Here is a 26311-nt window from a genome sequence, read left to right on the forward strand (position 1 = left end):
AGAATTCGGCATAGGAAGATGGACTCTCCAAAAATCCATATAACACTCCATATTCCTATGTTGTTATAACACAAAATGGCTTCAAACACTCACAAAATGCTACAAAAACCCACAGAATACTACAAAAACCCATAAAATGACTTAAAAAACACACAGAATACCACAAAAAACCCATAAAATGACTTAAAAAACACACAATACAACAAAACCCATAAAAAGACTTAAAACACACATACAATATCCCCAAAACACACAAAATACTCAAAAAACACACAAAATGACTTAAAAAAAACACACGGAATACTACAAAAACCCATAAAAAGACTTAAAACACACATACAATACCCCGCAAACACACAAAATACTCAAAAAACATGCAAAATGACTTAAAAAAAACACATGGAATACTACAAAAACCCATTAAAAGACTTAAAACACACATACAATACCCCTAAAACACACAAAATACTCAAAGAACACACAAAATGACTTAAAAAACACGGAATTCTACAAAAACCCATAAAAAGACTTACAACTCACATAAAATACCCCCAAAACACACAACATACTCACAAAAAACAGAAAATGACTTAAAACGCACATAAAATACCCCAAAACTACACAACATGACTTAAAAAACCCACAACATGACTTAAAAACACACAATATACCCAGAAAATGACTTGAAACACATAAAATACCCCACAAAACACACATAACACTACAAAAACCCATGAAATGACTTAAAAAACACACAAAATACTCAGAAAATGACTTAAAACACACATAAAATACCTCCAAAACATCTGCTTCTACATTGTTAATGGCGAGGTTACTAAAAAATCACCTGTTAGCTTACCAGCGTGAAGATATGCAGATAAGATTACAGGTATCATAAATCATGTTTTATTTTATGTGTTTTTTGAATTGAGAGTGCAATTTCACATTTGTTGCCCCTTTTTTTGGTAGCCCTATTTGAAATTATATATAGAAGTATCAAGTCATTAGGTTTTTCTAATGATAATTTTTGTTATATTTGTGTATACAGTATTTGTTTTGACTGGGCCTTTCAACTTTGGCTGTATGTTTCGCTTCAAAATAACTGATTTTAAACTTATTTTAAAAATATATCAAATGACCTGTCGGTTTCTGTTTTTTTTCTGTTTCCTAGCATTTGCCAAATTGGGTGTCCCAGCTGTAACAGAAGGTGTCAAAGTTGTTGATAGTTCAGGGACTGAGATAGATGATGATGTTTGTGAAGGATCCATCCACTGGGGTTCTAACCATCAAATACGAAACAGGTTTGTTACCGCTTTAAATTTTTAAGCTATATTAAAATTTTAATTTTAATAGAGAGAAGAGGTAAATCTTTATTTATAATCAAGCTAAGTAACTTTTTTTTTTCAAAGCAAACCGATATTCTCCATTAGATTAGGTGTGGGTTTATGTAAAATTGTGTCCAACATGTCTTCTTTTTCCTTTTTGCAATGGTGGTTAGAATCTGTCTCCATGGTATCCTCTCCAAAGTCCCAATCATCCGTTTGTTCATCGGACTCAGACACAATCATCCTTGAAGACACTCCTACCAGAAAGCGTCAGAGGCTGGACTCTGAAGCTATGCAAGTAAGACTTCATACAGGCACTAATGCTTTCTATTGAACAAGGATTAAAATGGTTCGAACAATGATCTTAAATTGCATCGTATGATGGCTATGTTTAAGTTATGTCCAAATTTTAACATTGTATTGTACTAAATATAGATTTATTCAACTGTTTTATATTTTTGTTTGATATTTTTATTTCAGCTGGTGAAATCCATTCTTACCAAGAAATCGGGTGGAGAATATATAATAAATAAATACAACCGAATTAAGTCCTTGACAGATGAGAGCAGAAGAAAATTGGTGAATATACTGGCAGCTGAGATGACGGAGAAGAATGGGTAAGTTGTTTATTGGTTTTGATTGGCACATGTGTTCTTATTTAGGTTTCAGAGTAATTTTAAATCTAAAGTAAATAAACATTTCACTACATCTTATAAAACGTGTGTATGACAAATAAATTTGAATGTGATTTTTTTTAAGTACATCTCCATCTAGACAGGTGAAGGAAATGTATGCACAAGGAATTGTAAAATCTTGTTCCCCAACCTCAGAGACCCATTTTCCAAGAATGGCTACGTGAGTTACACACTCTTAATTGTTGTTATAGTTTTTATTTTCGTCCCAGAGTATGTTGTGACTAATAGTGCCTATTTTTGCAATTCTCTCAAAGGAACATTTTAATGATAGCAACAGTAGTACTGGGTACTTGGCCTGGAGAATTAAAACTATTCAGAGATGCAGTGCTAAAGAAAGGCAGTCATCATTTGGAGGTAATCCTACATTATTCTTGAAAAATGTATTGAATAGAATAGTCATATGAGCACTTATTGGTTTTGTTGCATTTGTTGCAATGCTTTTCAGCCAATAGCCAAAAAAAATTTCATAAAAGTTGGGTCACATCCAGCTGACGAAGTGTTTTGAACTATATGTGATTGTCATGAGTAGTATGTCCCCATATTGTTTAGCTTTGGCGGAAGGACCATCTGATGAAGACAAGTCGGGAGGACCAACTGTTGGACGAGTTACCCAATTCATTCCAGAGACTGTCCTGTCTGAAGATGAGTGCACGGAAGCGATGCCACTGATGAAACATTCGGCTGACGTGGACATGGTCATCAAAAAGATGAAGCTGACATTTGCTCATCGGCATAACATGGTCCTGGACCCACAGCAGTCAAGCAACATTCTATCTTATTTTCCTCGTTTTAAAGACATCAAAGGCTTGGTAATTATCTCATCAACATTTTCTATATTAATGTTGTACAACTTGCACATTTTAACTGTCGTTTACTGTGTAATTTCAAAATTGGTACCTAACTTCCCACTACAGGTTGAACAGGATTTTGTTCTAATGTTTGGAGAGGATGTATCGGGCAAGTTTGTGGAGAAGTGGCCAACCACACTCAAAAAGAAGATCATCCAACAATGCAGAAAGCTTCCCTCCATCACTGAGCTTGAGGAACTCCTGATGGCAGCTGACCCTCCTGAGGATGGGGCTGAAGTGAACGTTGACTTTGGTAAGATGTTTGTAAGGATACATTCATTTAAATGAGGAAGCATGTTCAAAATGCGGGCTTACAACCATAATTAGAACAAAATTCCAAAGTCTTTGGCCTCACCAAGAAGATTTAAAAAAAAAAAAACTAGCTTCTTCAAGTGTTTTTAAAGTGCCATATTTTATTTATATATATATGTGTGTGTATATATATATATATATATATATATATATATATATATATATATATATATATATATATATATATATATATATATATATATATATATATATATATATATATATATATATGTATGTGTATATGTATGTGTGTATATATATGTATATATGTATGTGTATATGTATGTGTGTATATATATGTATATGTATGTGTATATATACATATATATGTATGTGTATATGTATATGTATGTGTATATATATATATGTATATGTATGTGTATATATATATATGTATATGTATGTGTGTATATATATACACATATATATATATATATATATATATATATATATATATATATATATATATATATATATAATATATATATATATATATATATATATATATATGTATATATATATATGTATATGTGTATATGTATACATATAAAGTAATAAAAATGCCACTGACCTTGCAGTGTATTAAATTAAATTGTTGGTCCACATTTGAAGTAGGCTATCAAACTTGTTTTGTTTCAGGTTGGGACTGTGACCTCTCATCGATTTTGCTGCTCTTACACTTGATCCCACCGACTGCTCTAGGTCGGAAGAGGCCAGGAAAAGTTTCTGCATCCCGGGCTGAGAAGCATCTTGTGGTCTTCAAGAAGGTTTGTATTGTTCTCTAATAAAGGATTTTTAGTTTACAATAATTTATGTAATCATTTCTATTATATAACCACAACCATGTCGATTTTTGTATTCTTCTCTCCATAGACTGGAACAAGCATCCAAGAACATCTTGACACCATTACTACCAGCACTCAACCCTGTCTCCTGGCTGTTGGAGTGAGGAAGAATACAACCCACCAGTTCTTCATAATTCTCGACAAGAATGCCATACCTTGCAGGTCACACTCCTCTCTTGGTGCTTTTGATGAACTGTTTAAAGCACACTTTGTGTTTGCGACATCCTACCACACCATGCTCCACACCATGTACACATTCATCCAGACTACTTTGTACAACATTGATATTGGGAAGGTCAAAGAGTCCTCATGTTGCTGAAATTAGGACAAGGTTGCTTCTGTAGTGTTTGACTTTTGTCTTCCACCATTAAGTGTTTTGTTTGTCAGGCTGAGTTCCCTAGTTCAAACATGCTTGTTCGACATTTACGTTTAGTTCACGGTTACCTGCCTGGAAAAAATCTTAACCTTAAATGCGTTCAAACTGGATGTGGTGGTGTGTTTGGTACTTTCTCTGGTTTTAGGAAGCCTTTGAAAACAAAACACTCAGAGTGTACTGAACTACAGATTGGCACCAATGTTCACTTAAACAGGACAAAAGAGACAGTGTCAGTTAATGTAGATGAGTCAGCTACAACATCTGAACAGTCGAGACAAGCTAATAGGAGCAGTCTGGATATGTGTGCCACTGCTGTTGCACAACTTAAGGCAGCTGGATTAAGTCAGTCTACTATGAATGGTTTTGTCTCATCCATGGAGGAACTGTACAGAGTACCGCTGTGACTTCATTGTCTGTTCAGAAGTGGCATTTGACATGCCTGTGTTTTGTAAGATAAAAAATATTATTGTCAAAGATGATGATGTATTGCTCTGTGGGAAACTGATGGAAACTGTGTTTTGAGGAGCATTACCATGCCGATAAGGTCAGGCTGCATCCAGTCAAAGTTGTTAAGGTTTTGGACATAACAAAACTGCCCTACTCCAAACCATTTGATGTTCAATTGGCGTATGGAACATCATGTTCCACATTGTATGTTGTCCCATATTGCCATTTCATGCAGCCCTAAATCACCCTTTCTGTATTCTCTCCCTAAAGTTGATTGTTCTGCCTGACAAAGAAATAAAGGTAATTAAACGTATGATATTGTATTACTGTGTTTTGCACTCACTTGCTATTTACAAGACAAAGTTGGTGAGACTTAATTTGACACTGCACAAGAGTAAATCAAGTAGAATGAGCACCAATTTTTTTTTTTTAGAAATAGTGTGAGGTTTTATAAACACTGCAATGTTAAAACATTTTTACTATTTACTAAATATTTTTTTCTTCACTGCAAGAGAGTGAATAATCAACATATTAGTGTATTATCAAACCTTATCAGAGTTATTTGAACACCAAAGCAGTGTTAATGAGCAAATACATTTAACTTGGTGTACATTTATCGCCACAGAAGAGTAACTTATCAACACTACTCAAGAGTAATATTTACACTAATCAGAGTTAAAAAATAAGTTGAACAACACTCTACAGTGTTACAATTTTTGACTTTATTTAGTGTTCATTTAACTCTATAAATGTAACACTGGAAAGAGTAAATTTAACACCAGACAACACTCTACAGTGTTACAATTTTCGACTCTATTTAGTGTTCATTTAACTCTATAAATTTAACACTATGGAAAGAGTAAATTTAACACCAGCTCAGGTTAGGACCATATAGACTCGGGGATAGTGTTAAATTTAACTCTTTAAGTGTTGATTTGACACAATGGAATTTACTGTGTACTGAGTGCATTAATTGACATTTTCAAATGTTATAAATCTTTTTTTTTTAACTTGGTCTGAAGAAATATTCAAATTTTTTGAGATAGTCCTGTATGTAATGGTGGAGGTAGAAATGTGCAGTAGAAGAGGAGGACAATGCGACTGTTCAAAAGTAGCACATGAACAAGAGAGATAATTTCACTGCTGAATGACTTGAACAGGTCTTGCAGTGATGAAAAGGAAATGGTGTGAGTAAATCCCAGCGACGTGGCCCACGTTTAGTCAGACCATGTAAAATGATGACAGAGTGAATGGTGTGTGGAGATGACAGAGTGAATGGTGTGTGGAGATGACAAGATTAAATAGTGTGTGGAGATGACAAGATTAAACGGTGTGTGTCTTACCCAGAAGACGTCGTAGATGAGTAGCCCTGAGAGCAGCAGGCAGGACACCTTGAGACTGGGTAGTCGCACAAAGGCTATCATGGCCACACACAAGCCCATGGCTAACGCTGTGGGGGGGAAACAAGACAAGACATGATCAACTATGGAGGACACAATGAAACAAGACAAGACATGATCAACTATGGTGGACACGATGAAACAAGACAAGACATGATCAACCGTGGTGGACACAATGAGACAAGACTAGAAACTTAATGACACATGACCAACTATGGTGGACACAATTAAATACGACTAGATACTTAATGACACATGATCAACTATGGTAGACACAATGAAACAAGACTAGAAACTTAATGACACATGATCTACCATGGTGGACACAATGAAACAAGACAAGACATGACCAACTATGGTGGACACAATGAAACAAGACAAGGCATGACCAACTGTGGTGGACACAATGAAACAAGACAAGACATGATCAGCTATGGTGGACACTATGAAACAAGACCAGAAACTTAATGACACATGATCAACTATGGTGGACACAATGAAACAAGACCAGAAACTTAATGAAACATGATCAACTATGGTGGACACAATTAAACAAGACTAAAAACTTAATGACACATGATCAACTATGGTGGACACAATGAAACAAGACTAAAAACTTAATGACACATGATCAACTATGGTGGACACAATAAAACAATACTAGAAACTTAATGACACATGATCAACTATGGTGGACACAATGAAACAAGACAAGACATGACCAACTATAGTTGACACAATGAAACAAGACAAGACATGATCAACTATGGTGGACACAATGAAACAAGACAAGACATGATCAACTATGGTGGACACAATGAAACAAGACAAGACATGATCAACTACGGTGGACACAATGAAACAAGACAAGACATGATCAACTATGGTGGACACGATGAAACAAGACAAGACATGATCAACTATGGTGGACACGATGAAACAAGACAAGACATGATCAACCATGGTGGACACTATAAGACAAGACTAGAAACTTAATGACACATGATAAACTATGGTGGACACAATGAAATACGACTAGAAACTTAATGACACATGATCAACTATGGTAGACCCAATGAGGCAAGACTAGAAACTTAATGACACATGATCTACCATGGTGGACACAATGAGACAAGACAAGACATGACCAACTATGGTGGACACAATGAAACAAGACAAGACATGATCAGCTATGGTGGACACAATGAAACAAGACTCGAAACTTAATGACAATAGATCAACTATGGTAGACACAATGTAACAAGAGTACAAACTTAAAGACACATGATCAACTATGGTGGACACAATGAGACAAGACTAGAAACTTACAAGACACATGATCAACTATGGTGAACACGATGAAACAAGACTAGAAACTTAATGACACATGATCAACTATGGTGGACACAATGAAACAAGACAAGACATGATCAACTATGGTGGACACAATGAAACAAGACAAGACATGACCAACTATGGTGGACACAATGAAACAAGACAAGACATGATCAGCTATGGTGGACACAATGAAACAAGACAAGACATGATCAACTATGGTGGACACGATGAAACAAGACAAGACATGATCAACCATGGTGGACACAATGAGACAAGACTAGAAACTTAATGACACATGATCAACTATGGTGGACACAATAAAACAAGACAAGACATGATCAACTATGGTGGACACAATGAAACGAGACAAGACATGATCAACTATGGTGGACACAATGAAACAAGACTAGAAACTTAATGACACATGATCAACTATGGTGGACACAATGAGACAAGACTAGAAACTTAAAAACATATGATCAACTATGGTGGACACGATGAAACAAGACTAGAAACTTAATGACACATGATCAACTATGGTGGACACAATGAAACAAGACTCGAAACTTAATGACACATGATCAACTATGGTGGACACAATGAAATACGACTAGAAACTTAATGACACACGATCAACTATGGTGAACACAATGAAACAAGACTAGAAACTTAATGACACATGATCAACTATGGTGGACACAATGAAACAAGACAAGACATGATCAACTATGGTGGACACAATGAAACAAGACAAAACATGATCAACTATGGTGGACACAATGAAACAAGACTCGAAACTTAATGACACATGATCAACTATGGTAGACACAATGAAACAAGACTAGAAACTTAATGACACATCATCTACCATGGTGGACACAATGAAACAAGACAAGACATGACCAACTATGGTGGACACAATGAAACAAGACAAGACATGACCAACTATGGTGGACACAATGAAACAAGACAAGACATGATCAGCTATGGTGGACACAATGAAACAAGACCAGAAACTTAATGACACATGATCAACTATGGTGGACACAATGAAACAAGACTAGAAACTTAAAGACACATGATCAACTATGGTGGACACAATGAGACAAGACTAGAAACTTAAAGACACATGATCAACTATGGTGGACACGATGAAACAAGACTAGAAACTTAATGACACATGATCAACTATGGTAGACACAATGAGGCAAGACTAGAAACTTAATGACACATGATCTACCTTGGTGGACACAATGAAACAAGACAAGACATGACCAACTATGGTGGACACAATGAAACAAGACAAGACATGACCAACTATAGTGGACACTATGAAACAAGACAAGACATGATCAGCTATGGTGGACACAATGAAACAAGACCAGAAACTTAATGACACATGATCAACTATGGTGGACACAATGAAACAAGACCAGAAACTTAATGAAACATGATCAACTATGGTGGACACAATGAAACAAGACTAGAAACTTAAAGACACATGATCAACTATGGTGGACACGATGAAACAAGACTAGAAACTTAAAGACACATGATCAACTATGGTGGACACAATGAGACAAGACTAGAAACTTAAAGACACATGATCAACTATGGTGGACACGATGAAACAAGACTAGAAACTTAATGACACATGATCAACTATGGTAGACACAATGAGGCATGACTAGAAACTTAATGACACATGATCTACCTTGGTGGACACAATGAAACAAGACAAGACATGACCAACTATGGTGGACACAATGAAACAAGACAAGACATGACCAACTATAGTGGACACTATGAAACAAGACAAGACATGATCAGCTATGGTGGACACAATGAAACAAGACCAGAAACTTAATGACACATGATCAACTATGGTGGACACAATGAAACAAGACCAGAAACTTAATGAAACATGATCAACTATGGTGGACACAATGAAACAAAACTAGAAACTTAATGACACATGATCAACTATGGTGGACACAATGAAACAAGACTAGAAACTTAATGACACATGATCAACTATTGCGGACACTATCAAGCTCCTTCAAGTTATTTTGGATATGTAGGCATGCCATAATCTGTGTGTGACAGAATTTAGGAGCACAATCCAGACTTGAAACAAGAAAACTAGCGCCTCTGCTGGTTGGAACAAGTACTACAAGGAAGGACGTTCAAATAGAACATTTGTCATGTTACAGAAGATGAAGAAAGTAGCTTGGCTTTTAGAGAGGAGGCTAGTAAGTGACGCACCGTCCATGAGGAGCCAGTGTCCAGTCAGCACCCAGATCAGCACCAACAGCACCGACAGCGAGAAGGACAGCAGCTCGGCCAGAGTGAAGCGACCGCAGCAGCCGAACGAAATCCTGCAAATAGCACACACACTCCAATTCATCTTGACACATGCTAATAACATATTTTCCATAATAATGTACATGTAACAATGCTAATATCATTTTTATAATAATAATGTACATGTAACAATGCTAATATCATCTTTATAATAATAATGTACATGTAACAATGCTAAAATCATCTTTATAATAATAATGTACATGTAACAATAATAATGTCATTTTTATAATAAGAATGTACATGTAACAATAATAAGGTCATCTTTATAATAATAATTTACATGTAACAATGCTAATATCATCTTTATAATAATAATGTACATGTAACAATGCTAATATCTTTATAATAATAATGTACATGTAACAATAATAATGTCATTTTTATAATAAGAATGTACATGTAACAATAATAAGGTCATCTTTATAATAATAATGTACATGTAACAATGCTGCTAATATCATCTTTATAATAATAATATACATGTAACAAAGCTAATATCTTTATAATAATATATAATAATGTACATGTAACAATGCTAATATATTTATAATAATGTACATGTAACAATGCTAATATCTTTATAATAATGTACATGTAACAGTGCTAATATCTTTATAATAATAATATATAATGTACATGTAACAATGCTAATATCTTAATAATATAGTACATGTAACAATGCTATTATCATCTTTATAATAATAATGTACATGTAACAATACTAATATCTTTATAATAATAATGTACATGTAACGATGCTAATATCATCTTTATAATAATAATGTACATGTAAAAATGCTAATATCTTTATAATGATAATGTACATGTAACAATGCTGCTAATATCATCTTTATAATAATAATATACATGTAACAAAGCTAATATCTTTATAATAATATATAATAATGTACATGTAACAATGCTAATATATTTATAATAATGTACATGTAACAATGCTAATATCTTTATAATAATGTACATGTAACAGTGCTAATATCTTTATAATAATAATATATAATGTACATGTAACAATGCTAATATCTTAATATAGTACATGTAACAATGCTATTATCATCTTTATAATAATAATGTACATGTAACAATACTAATATCTTTATAATAATAATGTACATGTAACGATGCTAATATCATCTTTATAATAATAATGTACATGTAAAAATGCTAATATCTTTATAATGATAATGTACATGTAACAATGCTCATATCATCTTTATAATAAATATACATGTAACAGTGTTAATATCATCTTAATAATATAGTACATGCAACAATGCTATTATCATCTTTATAATAATGTACATGTAACAATACTAATATCTTTATAATAATAATGTACATGTAACGATGCTAATATCTTTATAATAATAATGTACATGTAAAAATGCTAATATCTTTATAATGATAATGTACATGTAACAATGCTCATATCATCTTTATAATAAATATACATGTAACAGTGTTAATATCATCTTTATAATATAATGTACATGTAACACTGCTAATATCTTTATAATAATGTACACGTAACAATGCTAATATCATGCATTCCATACTATACATTACCTTTTGCACTATATTAATTTATATTATGTGTTGTCAACTTTGTACTTTGTCATTGCCTGAAATAAATAAATAAATGAAAATTGAATGAATGAATATCTTTATAATAATGTACATGTAACAATGCTAATATCATCTTTATCATAAATGTACATGTAACAATGATGATATCATCTTTATAATAATAATAATAATGTACATGTAACAATGCTAATATCTTTATAATAATATATACTAATGTACATGTAACAATGCTAATATCTTTATAATATAGTACATGTAACAATGCTAATATCATCTTCGCAATAATAATGTACATGTAACAATGCTAATATTATCTTTATAATAATAATATACATGTAACAATGCTAATATTATCTGTATAACAATAATGTACATGTAACAATGCTAATATTATCTTTATAATAATAATGTACATGTAACAATGCTAATATTATCTTTATAATAATAAAGTACATGGTGGACACAATGAAACAAGACAAGATTTAACAAGTCAACATTCCTCCTCGTTTGTCGGTATTGCTCATCCAACTTGAAGCTGTAATATTCCCACTGGGCATTTGGCCTGTAATCATATTTTATTCTCCTAATAGTTACTTTGCAGGCCTTCTCACTAGTGTCTCTCTGTCTGTGAGTAAAGTATTGCTCTCTGCCCAGTGAGACAAAGATTGTGGATAGGCTGGACAATTAATCACATTTAGATTTTGATTATGGCTTCTCAACATCATACAAATAGTATAATCGGGAACAAAAACAATAGGCCGCGCAATGTGCATGCACATTCGTGAGCATGTGACGGTGAAAGGGATGAGTGAGTGCATGATTTAAAAAAAGATCAGGTCTACTAGAAGTTTGGAATGTTATCATCGTTGCTACTTTTTATTTGACAGCGCTAGTATTTAGAATCAATCAATAAACTCAACAAAATAAGTAAGGCACATCTGTGTTAACGCAACGGAGGACGGAGTCACAAAATTGGCCTTTAAAACGGAATCGGCTAGTAAAAGCAGAATATCAGAACAATTTACATGAATATGAGTGAAATGTTAGTGTGAAGATAAGGAACATTTGTTTGGAAAAACACACGTCCTGAACTAAACACTGTGCAGACGGCCACTTGAAAGGAGAAAGCTAAAGCTAGCAAGAACAATCATACACACAACACATCTCATCTGTTGTGTTGTTGTGAATGACATCATGGATGCCACATCAATGTACAAACAATCATACACACAACACATGTCATCTGTTGTGTTGTTGTTAACGACATCATGGATGTAACATCATGGATGTAACATCAATGTACAAACAATCATACACGCACAACACAGGTCATCTGTTGTGTTGTTGTGAACGACATCATGGATGTAAGATCAATGTACAAACAATCATACACACACAACACGTCATCTGTTGTGTTGTTGTGAACAACATCATGGATGTAACATCAATGTACAAACAATCATACACACACAACACGTCATCTGTTGTGTTGTTGTGAATGACATCATGGATGTAACATCAATGTACAAACAATCATACACACACAACACGTCATCTGTTGTGTTGTTGTGAATGACATGTATGTAACATCAATGTACAAATAATCATACACACACACACAACACGTCATCTGTTGTGTTGTTGTGAACGACATCATGGCTGTAAGATCTATGTACAAACAATCATACACACACAACACATGTCATCTGTTGTGTTGTTGTGAATGACATCATGGATGTAACACCAATGTACAAACAATCATACACACACACACAACACGTCATCTGTTGTGTTGTTGTGAACGACATCATGGCTGTAAGATCTATGTACAAACAATCATACACACAACACATGTCATCTGTTGTGTTGTTGTGAACGACATCATGGATGTCACACCAATGTACAAACAATCATACACACACAACATATGTTGTGTTGTTGTGAACGACATTATGGCTGTAACATCAATGTACAAACAATCATACACACAACACATCTCATCTGTTGTGTTGTTGTGAACAACATCATGGATGTAACAACAATGTACAAACAATCATACACACACAACACATGTCATATGTTGTGTTGTTGTGAACAACATCATGGATGTAACATCAATGTACAAACAATCAAACACAAAACACATGTCATCTGTTGTGAATGACATTATGGATGTAAGATCAATGTACAAACAATCAAACACACAACACATGTCATCTGTTGTGAATGACATTATGGATGTAAGATCAATGTACAAACAATCATACACACAACACATGTCATCTGTTGTGTTGTTGTGAATGACATTATGGATGTAAGATCAATGTACAAACAATCATACACACACAACACGTCATCTGTTGTGTTGTTGTGAATGACATTATGGATGTAAGATCAATGTACAAACAATCATACACACGCGTCATCGTGTTGTTGTGAACGACATTATGGCTGTAACATCAATGTACAAACAATCATACACACAACACATCTCATCTGTTGTGTTGTTGTGAACGACATCATGGATGTAACATCACTGTACAAACAATAATACACACTCACACACACAACACATCTTATCTGTTGCGTTGTTGTGAACGACATCAGCCTTCATTTGTCTTAATTGTCAAGCTCAGAACAGCAGCAGACTTCCCCCTTCACAATAATAGCGACGTGCGCAACACCCGGTCTGACTGCGCAAACAAAATAAAGGTTTCAAAAAGGTACCTTACACAAGCATAATGTAATTAAAATACTTAAACGGAATTTCAAAAAGTTAAAACGGAAAACTGAATTCTATTGTTTTATATTGCTATTGTTATTTCAATGTCATGCTGTTACTAATTTTATTAATGACTTGTTATTGATTTGTTACTAATATATATACACGTTTAAAGTTGAGTTTTGGTGGTACAATTAATACTCATGTTCTCAAAAGAAGGAATCATGGTGTTATAATTGCTCATTTTAATATCAATCCACAAAATGCTGATTGTTATTTTTGCCATAATGGTCCAGCTCTACTTGTGGATGAGTGAAAAGAGGGCTCACTGTGTTCACTTCATTCTACTGTTAAATCAAAGGTGCTGAGAACGATGCAGAGTGAGACCTCGCAGCCTCTTGCAGTTACGTCATGCCACTGATCAAAACCTGGACGCGGCCCATGCATGACTAGACGGGTATGCTTACTTGTTCTGCGGGGAGCAGGGTCTGGTCAGATACTGGCACATTGGCAAGAGGAGGAAAGCGAACGCGATGGTAGCGAGCACTGGGGAGAGAGACACAGAAGTCACTAGCCGCCCTGGCGCGTGCCAACAGCAGCAGCAACGTCTCCTTACCTGCCGTGCAGATGGTGAAGACCACCTGCACCGAGTCAAAGAAGAAGAACATGACCAGCAGGGACACGGAGGCTCCTATGGGGAGAAAGAGCGCCTGCGTGGAGTCTATGGTCTGAATACCTGCCGCACAAGGACCGGAGAGCAGGTTAGCGTTATCACCAAGGTCTTGGAGATCGAGCGTCTGAGGGCAACACTCACTGCTGTTTGTGTTGTTGCCGTTGAAGGAGCCCGTCGTTATGGGGTTGCCATCTTTGTCTTTCTCTTGGTTCTCACAGTCCATGTTTAATGACCTGCAGCACATTCAATCATCCTTCAGAAGTCTGACCTGCTAACTAGACTCTGATAGAAAGTGCTGCTTCCTGTCCGAGTCAATCCATGAACTTCATAAAGTCAGGTCAGTAGTGGTGGCTCGCTGGCCAAGTGAACGACGGAGGCTCCCGATCTAAAGGTTTTTGTTTGGTCCTTTAAAGCTGCAGTGATCAACATGTGTGCTTGTAGCAGTGTGTGTGTGTGTGACTGGGACTACACTGGAGGGTTTACAGACACCGGCATGAAGCGTGCACAAATGCTTTGGTCGACATGTGTGCTTGTAGCAGTGTGTGACTGGAACACAGACGAGGGGGGGGGGGGGGGGATTTGACCATCTGACCAAAGATGAGTGACAAGCAGGACAAAGAGTCCAATTTGAACACATTTGAAAGTCTATTTGACCATCTGACCAAAGATGAGTGACAAGCAGGACAAAGAGTCCAATTTGAACACATTTGAAAGTCTAGACTTGGTAAGGTGAAAATGTCACAAACAAGCTGCACTCTCACATGTGGTCACAGGAAGAAGAAACAGGATCAAACCCTCAAAGCTGAGGCCTTTGTTTTTTTGGAATGACAATCTTCGTCAAAACCTCACCTGGATGCTGCACATTTAAGTTGTATTTTGTGTTTTTTCACTAACTAAAATTTATCTTTATCTGGAATGTATTTATGTGTATTTTAAGTTATGCCAAGTTAATCAATAAAGCCATATAAATACTACACATAAGTTCTATCTGATGTCTTTCGATATGATTCATTCATTTTACACATTTGGTAAATAAATCACTTCACCTAACAAAACATCCGAGGAGCCAATTGGGAGCCGAAAGACAAGGCTCTTTTTAGTGAGCCGAGCCAAAAGAGCCGACACTTTTTAGTAAGCCGAGCCAAGAGGGGCCGAGTCAAAAGAGCCGGCCGGCTCTAATTAGTGAGCCAAGCCAAAAGAGCCAGCAGACTCTTTTTAGTGAGCCGAGCCAAAAGAGCCTGCTGACTCTTTTTAGTGAGTCAAGCCAAAAGAGCCGACTCTAATTAGTGAGCCAGCCGACTCTTTTTAGTGAGCCGAGCCAAAAGAGCCTGCTGATTCTTTTTAGTGAGTCAAGCCAAAAGAGCTGACTCTAATTAGTGAGCCGAGCCAAAAGAGCCTGCTCACTCTTTTTAGTGAGTCAAGCCAAAAGAGCTGGCCGACTCTTTTTCGTGAGCCGAGCCAAAACAGCCTGCTGACTCTTTTTAGTGAGCCGAGCCAAAAGAGCCTGCTGACTCTTTTTAGTGAGTAAAGCCAAAAAGCCGGCCGACTCTTTTTCGTGAGCCGAGCCAAAACAGCCGGCTGACTCTTTTTAGTAAGCCGAGCCAAAAGAGCCGGCCGACTCTTTTCAGTGGGCCGAGTCAAAAGAGCCGGCCAACTCTTTATAGTGAGCTGAGCCAAAAGTGCCGACCGGCTCTTATTAGTGAGCCGAGCCAATAGAGCTGGCCGACTCTTTTTAGTGAGCCGAGCCAATAGAGCCGGCCGACTCTTTTTAGTGAGCCGAGCCAAAAGTGCAGACCGGCTCTTTTTAGTGAGCAGAGCCAAAAGAGCTGACCGGCTCTTTTTAGTGAACCGAGCCAAATTATTTTAGTGAGCCAAGGCAAAAGAGCCGGCTCTTTTTAGTGAGCCAGGCCAAGACAGCCGTCTCATTTTAGTGAGCCGAGCCAAAAGAGTGGGCTCATTTTAGTGAGCCGAGCCAAAAGAGCCGGCTCTTTTTAGTGAGCCGAGCCAAAAGAGCCGGCTCTTTTTAGTGGGCCGGTGCCGAAAGAGTCGACTCTTTTTAGTGAGTCGAGCCGGCTGGCTCATTTTAGTGAGTCGAGCCGGCTGGATCATTTTAGTGAGTCGAGCCAAAAGAACCGGCCGACTATTTTTAGTGAGCTGAGCCATAAGAGCAGGCCGGCTCTTTTTAGTGAGCTGAGCCATAAGAGCAGGCCGGCTCTTTTTAGTGAGCCGAGGCAAAAGAGCCGGCTCATTTTAGTGAGCCAAGGCAAAAGAGAGAGAGTGAGCCGAGCCAAGACAGCAGTTAATTTTAATGAGTCGACCCAAAAGAGCCGTCTCTTTTTAGTAAGCCGAGGCAAAAGACTCGACTCTTTTTAGTGAGCCGAGCCAAAAGAACCGCATTATTTTAGTGAGCCGAGCCAAAAGAGTCGGCTCTTTTTAGTGGGCCGGTGCCGAAAGAGTCGACTCTTTTTAGTGAGTCGAGCCGGCTGGCTCATTTGAGTGAGTCGAGCCAAAAGAGTCGGCCGACTCTTTTTAGTGAGCTGTGCCATAAGAGCAGGTCGAGCCAAGACAGCAGTCTCATTTTAGTGAGCCGAGCCAAAAGAGCCGGCTCTTTTGGCTCGACTCACTAAAAAGAGCCGGCCGACTCTTTTTAGTGAGCTGAGCCATAAGAGCAGGCCGGCTATTTTTAGTGAGCCGAGGCAAAAGAGCCGGCTTATTTTAGTGAGCCAACCCAAAAGAGCCGTCTCTTTTTAGTAAGCCGAGCCAAAAGAGTCGTCTCTTTTTAGTAAGCCGAGCCAAAAGAGCAGAAGGTGTGTGAGGTCTTCATGAGGACACGCTCAGGCATGCACACAGATATCACACACCTATTTGTCTCACCTCCAGGCTGAATAAACACAATTCTTGGAGGATTAAACACATGTGTGAGGGAGCTTTCTAACCGAGTTTTTTTGCCAAGCACCGTGCCACGGACTGGTGCAGGTGTGTGAGCAGGGCCCCAGTGTTTACAAACAATGAATACACAACATTTTAATATTTGCTTTCCATTTGTGTAACTTCAAACAATTATAAGAAATAAATATTCTCTCATTTAATGAGATGGCCATGAAGACACCACACAAACAGGTGTTCTCACTCAAAGACCCTTTTGTTGCTTTCGTACGCCAAACCACATGTGTTGTGTGTTTATTGTTGCTTTCATACACAAACCACCTGTGTTTTGTTTATTGTTGCTTCCGTGCGCCACTCCACCTGTGTTGTGTGTTTATTGTTGCTTTCGTACCCCAAACCACCTGTGTTGTGCGCTTGTTGTGTCATTTTGCAGCAACAATACAAGGAAGACAACCTAGGCACTTTGTGGTCCAATGAAGATTGTGTAGACATTGTGAGTAGGACGCCATGGACTCACCTGAAGCTGCCATAGACGATGAGAAGGATGGAGATAAGGAAGGTGGACACCTGGCTGGAGTCCACTAAAGAGTAGGCCCTGAGGACGAGACCAAAGAAAGACTTTTATAATAGTACATCATTGTTGGCTTAATGACATTAAAGTTTCTTAGAGGCGCCGACAAGTCGCACAGGTTGGACCAGTTGAGTGCAAGCTCTTCTAAAAGTCTATCACTTTTATAGCAGGCAGCTGGCAGGTTGCAAAGCTGCAATACATTCATGTAGCATTCTTATAACAACACATGACCAACTTCAGACCCAGTAACCCCTCGGCTGACGGCGACGCCTCTCGAGCGGGGGAGCTAAACAGCTTCACACCTGCCTACTCCAGCAACTCCGTCATCAAATTTGCGGATGACACCACCGTAGTGGGGCTCATCTCGGGGGGAGACGAGGCTGCATATCAGGGTGAGGTGGAGAAGCTGTCGGAGTGGTGCACAGTAAACAACCTGGCCCTGAACATCTCCAAGACCAAGGAGCTGGTCATAGACTTCAGGAGGAAAAAAACGGACATCCAGCCCCTGGTCATCAGCGGTGACTGCGTGGAGAGGGCCTCAGACTTCCGCTTCCTGGGAGTCCACCTGGACGACGAAATAACCTGGAGCACCAAAACCACGGCTACCATCAAGAAGGCACACCAGAGACTGCACTTCCTGAGAATACTCAGGAGCAATCACCTCTCACAGGAACTGCTGGTGTCCTTCTACCGGTGCTCGATTGAGAGCATCCTGACCTACTGCATATCTGCGTGTGGTTCGGCAGCTACACGGCCGCAGAGAGAAAGGCGCTCCAGAGGGTCGTAAACACCGCCCAGAAGATCATCGGATGCCCCCTCACCTCCCTGGCTGACCTGTACAGCTCCCGCTGTCTCAGGAAAGCACAGAGCATCCTGAAAGACCCATTCCACCCCGGGCACTGCCATCTAGAACTGCTACCCTCGGGCAGACGCTATAGGGTGCTAAAAGCGGGCACAAATAGACTAAAAAACTGTTTTTACCCAAGAGCCATAGTAGCATTAAACAGGCCTGAGTGAGCAAACTGTGTCTGTCATGTCCTCATGTGTCATGTCTTTTTATTTTTCGGACTATAATGTGCAATAATGTTGTATGTGTATATGTATATATATGCATATGTATGGATATATGCATGTGTGTGGATATATATATATATATATATATATATATATATATATATATATATATATATATATATATATATATATATATATATATATATATATATATATATATATAGACAGAAGTATTACTAAATTATTGTGTATGCACCTTAGGGGATCTGCTCCAATTTCGTTGTTCTTTGAAGCTGTTCACTGTAGGGCTGCAACAACTAATCGATTAAATCGATTATAAAAATTGTTGGCGATTAATTTAGTCATCGATTTGTTGGATCTATGCTATGCGCAGAGGCAAATTTTTAATTTTTTTTTTTTTTAATAAACCTTTATTTGTAAACTACAACATGTACAAACAGCTGAGAAACAATAATCAAAATAAGTATGGTGCCAGTATGCTGTTTTTTCCCAATAAAATACTGGAAAGGATAGAAATGTAGTTTGTCTCTTTTATCCGATTATTAATCGATTAATCAAAGTAGTAATCTACAGATTAATCGATTATCAAATTAATCGTTAGTTGCAGCCCTAGTTCACTGTAATAATGACAATAAAACTCTATTCTATTTTATATTCCCTCCAAACATATACACTATCACAATATTCACAATACATTCATGTTGCATTCTTATATTCCCTACAAACATGTACACTGTCACAATACATTCATGTTGCATTCTTATAGTACCTACAAACATGTACACTGTCACAATACATTCATGTTGCATTCTTATATTACCTACAAACATGTACACTATTACAATACATTCATGTTGCATTCTTATATTCCCTACAAACATGTACACTATCACAATACATTCATGTTGCATTCTTATATTCCTTACAAACATGTACACTATCACAATACATTCATGTTGCATTTTTATATTCCCTACAAACATGTACACTATTACGATACATTCATGTTGCATTCTTATATTCCCTACAAACATGTACACTATCACAATATTCACAATACATTCATGTTGCATTCTTATATTCCCTACAAACATTTACACTATCACAATACATTCATGTTGCATCGTTATATTCCCTAAAAACATGTACGCTATCACAATATTCACAACATATTCATGTTGTATTCTTATATTCCCTACAAACAGGAACACTATCACAATATTCACAATACATTCATGTTGCATTTTTATATTCCCTACAAACATGTACACTATCACAATATTCACAAAACGTTCATGTTGCATTCTTATATTCCCTACAAACATGTACACTGTCACAATATATCCATGTTGCATTCTTATATTCCCTACAAACATGTACACTGTCACAATACATTTATGTTGCATTCTTATATTCGCTACAAACATGTACACTGTCACAATACATTCATGTTGCATTCTTATATTCCCTACAAACATGTACACTAACAGAATATTCACAATACATTCATGTTGCATTGTTATAGGGTTGGGCCGATAATACGATACCAATATATACCGCGATAGACACATAATGGATATCAATTTAAAATGCGTTCGAAAAAATATTCTATAAATATTTATACTTTTGGGTTGGAAGTGGTGTTGTAACGATACCAATATTTTGGTACCAGTAATAAAATTATTTCTATACTTTTCTAAATAAAGGGGACCACAAAAAATTGCATTATTGGCTTTATTTTAACAAAAAATCTTAGGGTACATTAAACATATGTTTCTTATTGCAGTTAAGTCCTTAAATAAAATAGTGAACACACTAGACAACTTGTCTTTTAGTAGTAAGTAAACAAATAAAGGCTCCTAATTAGTCTGCTGATGTATGCAGCAACGTATTGTGTCATTTATCATTCTATTATTATGTCAACATTATTAAAGGACAAGTGGTAGAAAATTAATTATTCATCTACGTGTTAATTTACTGTTAAGATCTGCTTACTTTCTCTTTGAACATGTTATGTCTACACTTCTGTTAAAATGTAATATTCACTTATTCTTCTGTTTGATACTTTACATTAGTTTTGGATGATACCACACATTTGGGTATCAATCCGATACCAAGTAGTTACAGGATCATACATTGGTCATATTCAAAGTCCTCATGTGTTCAGGGACATATTTCCTGAGTTTATAAACATAATATACATTTGAAAAAAACGAAAGAAGATGTTGTGATGCCAAAAAATATCGACGTAATCATAGTAGTATCGACTAGATATCATTACAGTGGATCAATGGCATTTGTTTACATTTTGGGGTGGCGGAGCGGTACATTTCAGAGATGGTATCGTACCAAAAATGATTCATTAGTATCGCGGTACCATACTAATACCGGTATACCGTACAACCCTAGTTGGAAGAAAGCAGAAATTATAAAGCAAGGTTCGTCTCATGAAGTCACTAGCACTTTGGGAACCCAGGAAACAGGAAAAGTCACTGAGCAATGGGAGGGACAAGCTAACAGCCAATCACGTAACAGCCTACACCTTTCCCAGTCCCAGACCTTAGTCGAGGAGCGCAGGGGAGATGTTTTTGTCGGGGTTAACTTTACTCTACAATGGGTCTGCTCAACTCTGCTGTCTGGTCAGAATCAGAATCTCCTCACTCTTCCACTCACTCACTGCCATTCTTAAAGGAGCACACACAAACATGACACTAGTGTGGCTGTGCCGTCTTTCTGTCTCTAGCGAAGCTGTTGCAGCAGGTGGATTGACATGAATCATGGCTCCAACACGACAGATGTCAAGTGAAACAAAGTCGAAGTTGTTGGAGAAGGTGACTAGTTGACAAAGATGTTGACAGTGTACAATGAGAACAAGTCTAAACCACATGGCAAGGTCGTCAAGGCCAGCATACTGCTGGACCATGGACAACGTCAGAACACTTTGAAGGAATTAGTCTTGTAAAGAGAAAATGTTCAACAAAACAAATGAAGAACAAAACTGGAGTCAGCGTCTGTGATTGAAGTGTAAGAAAGTGTGTAAATAAATGTGATTGAAATACAGAAAAGATAGAGAAATGTTGTCATTAAGTGTAAACATAACACAACAAGGTTACAAAGGTAGACTATGGATGAATGGATGAAAGTCATATTCAGTGATGAACGGTGATTATGGATGCCTGGATGAAAGTCATATACAGTGATGAATGGATGAAAGTTATATTCAGTGATGAATGGATGGAAATTTATACTCAGTGATAACAGGTGAATCTGCATGGATATGGATCAAAGTCATATTCAGTGATGAATGGATGAAAGTTGTATTCAGTGATAAAAGGCGAATCTGCATGATGGATATGGATGAAAGTCATATTCAATGATGAATGGATGAAAGACATATTCAGGGATAAAACTAAGGCTGCAGCTAACGATTATTTTTAGATAATTTTTTCGATTAATCGGTTAATCTATAAATTATTTTTTTCCGATTAATCTATAGATTATTTTTCCTTTTACTGATTATTTTTTATTTTATTTTATTTAAAATGAAGATGAAAAAATAAATGTAGACCAGTTTTTTCAAAAGGCATGGCTTTTATTTACAAAAAAAAGTATGGCCACTCAGTCAACATTGACAACAGAATGACAAAATATTCTGTAACAATGTAAACATTTAAAACTTTTAACATTTAACAAAATTAAAAGTAGCTTATTTGCTTTTTAATGTGCAAATATAAAAGTAAACATCCAGTGCAAATCTTAATATTCTGCAACAGTATAAGCATTTCAAAAGTAAAAGTATTGCTTATTTTGCTTTAAAATGTGCAAAAATAAAGATAAACATCCAATACAAAAAAGTGCAAAGCGAAATATTCTGTAACAACAGTGTAAACATTTCAACAAAAGTGAAAGTATTGCTTATTTGCTAAAATGTGCAAAAATAAAGATAAACATCCAATACAAAAAAGTGCCAATCTAAATATTCTGGAGCACTGTAAACATTAAGTATTGCTTTTAAAATGTGCAAAATAAACATCCAGTCCAACACAGTACACAATAACCAATTCTACTCATTCCAGTGAGTGACTAACAGTTGTAATGAAGAAAGGTTAGCATGTCTACGCTCAGAAGGTGTCGATGTGGCTGGAACTAAGAGGTAATTAACCTTCACCTCAAACCAGGACTGCGAGCGAGCTGAGCTGCAGTTTACGTTTCTAGAAGGTCAACGGGCTCATAGTAGGGATGTGCGTATCGATCCTGTGGTATCGATATATCGATACTCACACGCTACTCATTTGGCATCACTTTTCTGAAAAAAGTATCAATATAAACCAAAAAACGGCGTGTGGGGGGTGCAAACATCACTTTCAGATGTTTTTGATGACTTACTTAACTTACTATGTGCTGGGACACCCCTGTACCTGGCAGAGTATAGAGCTGGCCCAGTCACGTCACAGGAGACAGCGAATGAGCGTCGTCCACGTGCAACACACACACAGCCAGCCGACAGCGATGCAGCCAGGCATATCCAGTGTCAGGCATTGTTTATTTTATTTTTTTACTGAATATTTTTGTTCAAATGATTATCCTAAATTCAAATAATTTCCACACAGGGGAATTTACTGTTAGTTGAAAATTGCTTGAGTATTTAAAACAAGATAAGAAAGAGATACAATTTGGAGATTCTTCATCTTTGCATTACAGTTTTATTTTTTTCCAAGATGATTTCTTACATTTCGAAAACATTAGCCTATTTCATATTTCATTAATTGCTAATTATATCACACACTTTAAAAATTAGCTGCAGCTTCTTGCGATTCGGATTTGACAGTTAATTGGAAAGCCCTAATATCTAATTATTATTATATATAATATATAATTATTATTATATATAATATTTAATTTATTTTTCATATTTATGTTATTTATTTTAATTTTACTTTTATTATATATTGACCATAATACATGTGGTATAAATGGTCTGTATTTGTCTTGTGATTTGTCTTAAATAATAATAGTAATAATATTTTTGACTGACAAAAATTGCCAATAAGAATTTATTGGTATCGGTATCGATGAAAATGCAAGAAAAAGTATCGGTATCGTATCGAATCCTAAAAGTGTGGTATCGCCCATCCCTAGCTCATAGTGATGTTACTAGTAGTTGACTGGGAGGTGTTTATTATCATTTGGGGAGAATCCGCTGCCTGATGCTCACCTGCTAAACACCTATCTGCTAGACGCTGAAGCGCTGACTACATGTGCTCTGAATACGCACTGCTGATTGGCTGGTAACGTTTTGAATACGCACTGCTGATTGGCTGATAATGCTTTGTGTGTACCAATCAGATGGTTGTGTGGGTGGAACAATGCTGCGTGCTGACGAGACAGAGACAGAAGGAGCAAAGCAGCGTGTTAAGACTTTAGCAGCTAAAGTTAGCTTTAGCTTAGAAACTCGTTCGGTACACCCCCGTAAATACAAAACACGTACCGTTACACCCCTAGCAGATACAAATGACACATTCATGTTTTTGTGTAATGATGACAACGTATGCTAACGCGGACGATTGACTAGTTGATGGTTGATGGTTTTCTTTTCAAATGTTCGTTCATAGCCGTTGTGCTGCTATGATAGGCCATTTCCGCTCGACACAGTGTGCATACAACAACATTATTAGGCTGTGTATTGAAATACTCCCACACTTTTGGCGTGCTTTTTCCCCCTCGCTCGCACAGTCTGCTTTGCGCTCCGCCATGACGGTAGTGTGACGTAAATATGCGACGCGTCGACGCACAAAAACGGCGTCGACGTATTTACGTAACCGATGACGTCGAGTACGTCGACGCGTCGTTTCAGCCTTAGATAAAACATGATGATATGGATGAATGGATGAAAGTCATTCAGTGATAAAAGGTAAATCTGCATGATGTATATGGATGCATGGATGAAAGTCATTAAGTGATAAAAGGTGAATCTGCATGATGGATATGGATGAATGGATAAAAGCTATATTCAGTGATAAAAGGTGAATCTGCATGATGGATAATGAAAGTCATTTGGTGATAAAAGGTGACTCTGCATGATGGATATGGATGAATGGATGATCTGCATGATGAATATGGATGAATGAATGAAAGTTATATTCAGTAATAAAAGGTGAATCTGCATGATGATACAGATGAATGGATGGAAGTCATATTCCAGTGATAAAAGATCAATCTGCATGATGGATATGGATGAATGGATGAAAGTTGTATTCAGTGATAAAAGATTAATCTGCATGATGAATATGGCTGAATGAATGAATGAATGAAAGTTATATTCAGTGATACAATATTCAGTGATACAAGTTATATTCAGTGATAAAAGGTGAATCTGCATGATGGATATGGATGATCTGCATGATGATTATGGATGAATGAATGAAAGTTATATTCAGTAATAAATGGTGAATCTGCATGATGATACAGATGAATGGATGGAAGTCATATTCCAGTGATAAAAGATTAATCTGCATGATGGATATGGATGAATGGATGAAAGTTGTATTCAGTGATAAAAGATTAATCTGCATGATGAATATGGCTGAATGAATGAATGAATGAAAGTTATATTCAGTGATACAAGTTATATTCAGTGATAAAAGGTGAATCTGCATGATGGATATGGATGAAAGGATGAAAGTTATATTCAGTGATAAAAGGTGAATCTGCATGATGAATATGGATGAATGACTGAATGAATGAAAGTTATATTCAGTGATACAAGGTGAAGTTGCATGATGGATATGGATGAAAGTTATATTCAGTGATAAAAGGTTAATCTGCATGATGAATATGGATGAATGAACGAATGAAAGTTATATTCA

The 26311-nt window shown here is 36.6% G+C and overlaps 2 protein-coding genes across 4 annotated transcripts in view; one reads left to right on the plus strand and one right to left on the minus strand.

The window, feature by feature from the left end:
- The window catches only part of sppl3 (signal peptide peptidase 3), a 91593-nt gene that overhangs the window by 14959 nt on the left and 50323 nt on the right, over positions 1-26311 (minus strand). Inside the window, exons 2-7 of one of the 2 annotated variants that reach the window (XM_062055110.1) lie at positions 18357-18434; positions 15095-15186; positions 14897-15016; positions 14748-14826; positions 9852-9964; positions 6192-6298 (exon numbers count right to left, since the gene is read on the minus strand). In XM_062055110.1, coding sequence (XP_061911094.1) covers positions 6192-6298; positions 9852-9964; positions 14748-14826; positions 14897-15016; positions 15095-15186; positions 18357-18434 — 589 coding nt within the window. Of the gene's footprint in view, positions 1-6191; positions 6299-9851; positions 9965-14747; positions 14827-14896; positions 15187-18356; positions 18435-26311 lie in introns of both variants that reach the window. The other variant, XM_062055109.1, reaches the window with a different exon arrangement.
- On the plus strand, positions 1281-4592 carry LOC133655167 (uncharacterized). 2 transcript variants are annotated; one of them, XM_062055106.1, is made up of 9 exons: positions 1281-1301; positions 1499-1623; positions 1806-1942; positions 2085-2180; positions 2275-2374; positions 2570-2829; positions 2935-3121; positions 3820-3947; positions 4054-4592. In XM_062055106.1, exons 6-9 carry the CDS (start codon positions 2680-2682, stop codon positions 4342-4344), a joined length of 756 nt encoding a protein of 251 aa, XP_061911090.1. In that variant the 5' UTR covers positions 1281-1301; positions 1499-1623; positions 1806-1942; positions 2085-2180; positions 2275-2374; positions 2570-2679; the 3' UTR covers positions 4345-4592. The 2 variants fall into 2 exon arrangements, with proteins under 2 accessions (XP_061911090.1, XP_061911092.1); XM_062055108.1 differs by having other exon boundaries at positions 3883-3947.

Source organism: Entelurus aequoreus, linkage group LG08 (genome assembly GCF_033978785.1).
Source record: "Entelurus aequoreus isolate RoL-2023_Sb linkage group LG08, RoL_Eaeq_v1.1, whole genome shotgun sequence".
NCBI lineage: Eukaryota > Metazoa > Chordata > Actinopteri > Syngnathiformes > Syngnathidae > Entelurus > Entelurus aequoreus.

Bases quoted from the DNA above. Each gene is read 5' to 3' on its own strand.
- LOC133655167 (XM_062055106.1), top strand. From the start codon at position 2,680: ATGCCACTGATGAAACATTCGGCTGACGTGGACATGGTCATCAAAAAG. The intron at 2,830-2,934 runs GTAATTATCTCA...TTCCCACTACAG, and splicing joins TTAAAGACATCAAAGGCTTG to GTTGAACAGGATTTTGTTCT. The intron at 3,948-4,053 runs GTTTGTATTGTT...TTCTCTCCATAG, and splicing joins ATCTTGTGGTCTTCAAGAAG to ACTGGAACAAGCATCCAAGA.